The 4,921-nt window shown below is 36.0% G+C and overlaps 1 protein-coding gene across 1 annotated transcript in view; it reads left to right on the top strand.

The window, feature by feature from the left end:
- The first annotated feature begins 2,218 nt into the window (after window positions 1-2,218).
- Window positions 2,219-4,921, top strand: part of HELRODRAFT_102916 (hypothetical protein) — a 7,723-nt gene continuing 5,020 nt past the window's right edge. The window contains exons 1-4 of the mRNA XM_009028800.1: window positions 2,219-2,271; window positions 2,834-2,903; window positions 3,273-3,540; window positions 4,412-4,484. Coding sequence (XP_009027048.1) covers window positions 2,838-2,903; window positions 3,273-3,540; window positions 4,412-4,484 — 407 coding nt within the window. The 5' untranslated portion in view covers window positions 2,219-2,271; window positions 2,834-2,837. The remainder of the gene's footprint in view (window positions 2,272-2,833; window positions 2,904-3,272; window positions 3,541-4,411; window positions 4,485-4,921) is intronic.

A 4,921-nucleotide genomic window follows, 5' to 3' on the forward strand; every position in this document is an offset into this window, starting at 1 on the left:
CACATCTTATTCACATCCGGTTAACCGTGCGAGGTAAATAAAAGCCTGATACATATGTATATATATATATATATATATATATATATATATATATATATATATATATATATATATATATATATATATAACCTATCAAGCAAACCTTGTGAGTTTGAAAGGAGATAGTTTGTTGTTAGTTTCGTTGCCATTCTCATCATCGTCCATATCATCATTATTCTTATGGTCTCACGATCTAGTAAGTATCATTATATTGACCCTCACAACTTTTATCATTTTGACGTCATCATCGACATCACCATTTCCCTCATCATCATCATCATCACAATCATCATCATCATCACTATTATCATCACAATCATCATCATCATCACGATTATCATCACAATCATCATCATCATCACGATTATCATCACAATCATCATCACCATCACAATCATCATCATCAATACCATTGCAATCATCACCATAACCATCTATCCATATCACCATCACTATCATAATCATCATCTTAACCATCTAAATCATAATCATCATCATAACCTTGTATATCACGGTTACAATCATTACCAACACCATCCAACCAACCACGTGATACAGTATCAACGGATTTCTTGAACCAGAAAAACAGCAGCGGCACAGCGAACCAGCAAGACCTCATCGAACATAAGAAGCATCTCAACTATGTATCTACTGTCAGGCAGAAAACTGTTCGTAGTTTGTTTGTATTCGTTTGTGTGTGTGTGTGTGTGTGTGTGTGACTCTGTGTGTGTGTGTGTTTGTATGTATGTGTGTATGTTTGTTTGTTTGTATGATTGTTTGTTTGTATGATTGTTTGTGTGCCTTTGTACGTTTGTATTTTATGTTTGCTATTTTTGTAAGTCTTTGTGAGACTAAGCTTGTGTTGTGTTTGTGTCTAGTTTGTCAATATGTTTATAAATAGAATTGTGTGTTTTGTGTGTTACTGTATGTAAGTATATGTAAAAGTTAATATGTTTTTTGAGTGTGTTTGTTTGTATTGCAAGCATGTATGTGTCTGTCTGTTTGTCTGTCTGTGTGTCTGTCTGTCTGTATGTATGTATTTGTGTGTGTTTGTCGCTTGGATTTCAATAAACAACATTTCATTTTAATATTTGTTGTCGCATTCATTTATTCATTCATTCATTCATTCATTCATTCATTCATTCATTCATTCATTCATTCATTCATTCATTCATTCGTTCATTCATTCGTTCATTCATTTATTCATTTATTCATTTATTCATTTATTCATTTATTCATTTATTCATTTATTCATTTATTCATTTATTCATTTATTCATTTATTCATTTATTCATTTATTCATTTATTCATTTATTTATTCATTTGATTTGTTATTACAGTTGAAAAACGTCACGAAATACGAGGAGGTGAAACGGAGTGCCAACATCAACCTCTTCGAGTTCGGCCTCATCGTCCAACTTTCACCACAGCGAGATGATGAAGATGAAGAAGACGATGAGGAGGAATGGGATGATGACGATGATGACTGTGGCGATAGTAGTAAGAGAGATTGTAGTTCTAGTCAAGGAAAGAGTGGACGAACTAAGGTCATCTTCAACTGGCCAGAAGACGTTCGTACCCTGATTTGATTTTGTTTGATTTTTTATATGTTTGGTTCTGCTTGCTTTTATATTTTTGCTGTTATTTTTATAGATTTTGTTATTCATTTCAATTTGGTACGATCTTCTGTCAAATTTTTTTATGTTTTTTAATTGGGTTATTGAAGTTTGTTCATCGTCAATTTACTAATTTCTTTCAAGTTACAAATGAACTTAACCTTTAACCTTTAAATGAATTTGTTCGTTTGGTGACGTTTATTGATTTCTTCATCCGGTCAGTTAACTAATTTTTCTTTCAGTTTTTACTATGGAAATGTTTTTATATTCATTACTTTGTTCCCTTCTAGCTATAGAATTTTCTATTTATGTATCCATCCATCTATCCATCCAACCAACCATCCATTCATCCATCCATACATCCATCCATCCATCCATCCACTCATACAGCTACCCATCCATCCAACCAACCAACAAACCATCCTTCCATCCACTCGTCCACCCATCCATCCAACCATCCATTCATCCATCCACTCGTCCATTCTCCATTCATCTACTCATCCAATCAAACAACCATCCATCCATCCATCCAGTTGAGTGACACAGAGTTGTTGACGAGCAACTTCTGCTTCCCTGATGCATCCACGTGGCACGACAACATCAGCAACTTTACCGAGTTTGTAATCCAGTATTTTTTTTTTGTATTCACAATTTTATAAATAAAGGAAAATACCTTTTTCTATAAATTATATAGCGCCCTATGTTTAGTCGTAGGAGTTTCCACATTTACACATTGCAGTTATAAGCATATGGACGAAACCACACATTATACATGAGTAGGATAGGCAGGGTTTCATTTGCATTCGAACGCGGTCATTGTGAAGTGCTGAAGAATGGACACTTTATCAATTTATCATTTTATTGTTTAAGAACGTTAATTATTATCACATTATTAAATAGTTGTTTTTTTCTGTCAGGTATTTAAATTCATATTTTAACGAAAATAATAATTTATAAAAGTCTGTTATCTACGCGTGTTTTATTATTATAATAATTATAATTATAACTATAATTATAATTTTATTTATTATTTTGTGTATATAAGCCGATTTGTTATATACATGTTGATGTACTTCCAACTCAAACACTTCACTACACCACTTAACACCCAAAACCGCTCAACTCCACACCACCCCAAACCACTCCACGCCACCCCAAACCACACCACCTCCATCCAGAGAGATGTTCTCATTCTTCCTGACCACTGCAACTGGAGATAGAAAATTCTGCTGGTGTTTCAGATTTCTGGTTTGCTCGTTTGTCTGTTCACTTATTTGTTTGCTCGTTCGTTCGTTGTGTTTATTCACTTATTGTTTGTTTGTTTTGTTTGTTCACCTATTTGTCTGTATGATAATTTATTAATTCATTCGTTGGCTTGTTTGTTGGTTTCTTCATTGGTTCCCTTTTGATCTGATTATTGATTTCATTGTTGATCCATCATTCAAACAACATCAACAAAGATTTTTACATGATCAATTTTCATTACTCACCTTTATAAGCACGTCTCCACGGTGAGCTTTTTTCATATCAATATTATTTTTTTTTATATCATTTATTTTTCATCATTCTCTTTCTCGCCACCATCTTCGCAGTTTTTATCATCATCCTCTTGTTCAGCCGACAGACACCAACATCCCAGAAGCCATCTGCATCGTCAGTGCGATCGGTGAGACCTGCTTGTATCAGCAGCTGTTGAGGGTCCTTAAGCAGGCCAGGGAGTATTCAGCCGCTCTGGCGAGGCAAACCATGCAAGCTGCCTACAAACTCAAGTTTCCGAAAGTTAAAAAGGAATTGTATATTGTGGCTGAGGTTTGTGTGCGAGCCTGTTTGTATGTTTGTTTGTTTGTTCGTTCGTTTGTTTGTTTGTTTGTTTGCTCGTTCGCTCGTTCGTTTGGTTGTTTGTTCTTTTTTTACGTACATTTGTATGTATGCTTGCTTGTTTTTATGGAGATGGGCCAGGAAAAAGGATTCATTACATCTGATTGAATTTTCAACAATCATCCGGGATTTGATGTTTTGTAAAAAAAAACAACCCTGCCAAGTGCAGTTGCAAACTGTAACAATCTTAAATAACATCAACAACAACATCAACAACAACATCAACAACAACAACATCAACAAAAACTAACTCCTAAAACGTGTTTGCATGTCCTCTTTACATGTTATGCCTTTTATTTGTTATACATATTCATGTAAAATTTTGCAACATGTTAAACATTACGTAACATCGTCTGCAACATGTTGCAACATCGTCTGCAACATGTTGCAACATCGTGCCCCACAGGCTTCCGATGGATTCAAGTATACGGGTGTCATCAAGAGGAGTTCTGAAAATCATTTCAGCACTGTTAGTATCTGTGTTTGTTTGTTTGCCTGTTTGTTTGTTTTGTTTGTTTACGTGTTTGTTGGTTTGCGCGTTTGTTAGTTATATGTTTGTTTTTACGTATCATTTTACGTTAGCTTTGGTGCATGTTTCTATCTCACTTTGTTTGCATATACGTTTGTATGGAAGTTTTTGTATTTGTGGAAGATTGATTCTGAGCGTTCCATAGGTTCGTGATAACGGCGATGATGATGGCGATGAGGATGTTGATGACGACGAAGACTATGGTGATGATGAGGATGGCAATGATGATGACCTTGCCCATGATGATGAAAGTGATGACGAAATAATCACGTGACTGATTTGTTGATGACGTCGTTGTTACAACACAACGACCAGGCGAAGTTCGGACTGCTGATTCAACTGCTGCCAGTCGGTCTCCTGCTACAACTCATGGCCACCATCTTGCTGGAAAGAAAGGTCATACTGGTGGCACGGAGGATCAGGTGGTAATGATGATGATGATGATGACGATGATGGTGATGACGATGATGATGGTGGTGGTGATGATGATGATGATGAAGACGATGCTGATGATGGTCGTGATGGGAATAATGTGGTGATTAGTTGCACTTTTTTTCATTGTCTGGCTTTTTCAAATTTTGTTACGTTTTTGGCATCATTAGCGTCATTTCATTTTTTCTTATCCTGGCACAGGCTCGCAACACAGCCTCCCATGTCGCATTCAGGTATCGAATGTAATATTCACCACACCACACCACACCACACCGCGACACCAAACCACAAGCCTAATACTGTTATTACAAAAAGTTTTAACCCATCTGGCAGGTGTCATTTCATGCAACTGTGTGTGTTTGTTGTGTGTGTGTGTGTTTGTTGTGTGTGTGTGTGTGTGTGTGTGCGTGTGTGTGTTTGTGTGCCC

The sequence above is a fragment of the Helobdella robusta genome (genome assembly GCF_000326865.2).
Source record: "Helobdella robusta unplaced genomic scaffold HELROscaffold_58, whole genome shotgun sequence".
Taxonomy (NCBI): Eukaryota; Metazoa; Annelida; class Clitellata; order Rhynchobdellida; family Glossiphoniidae; genus Helobdella; species Helobdella robusta.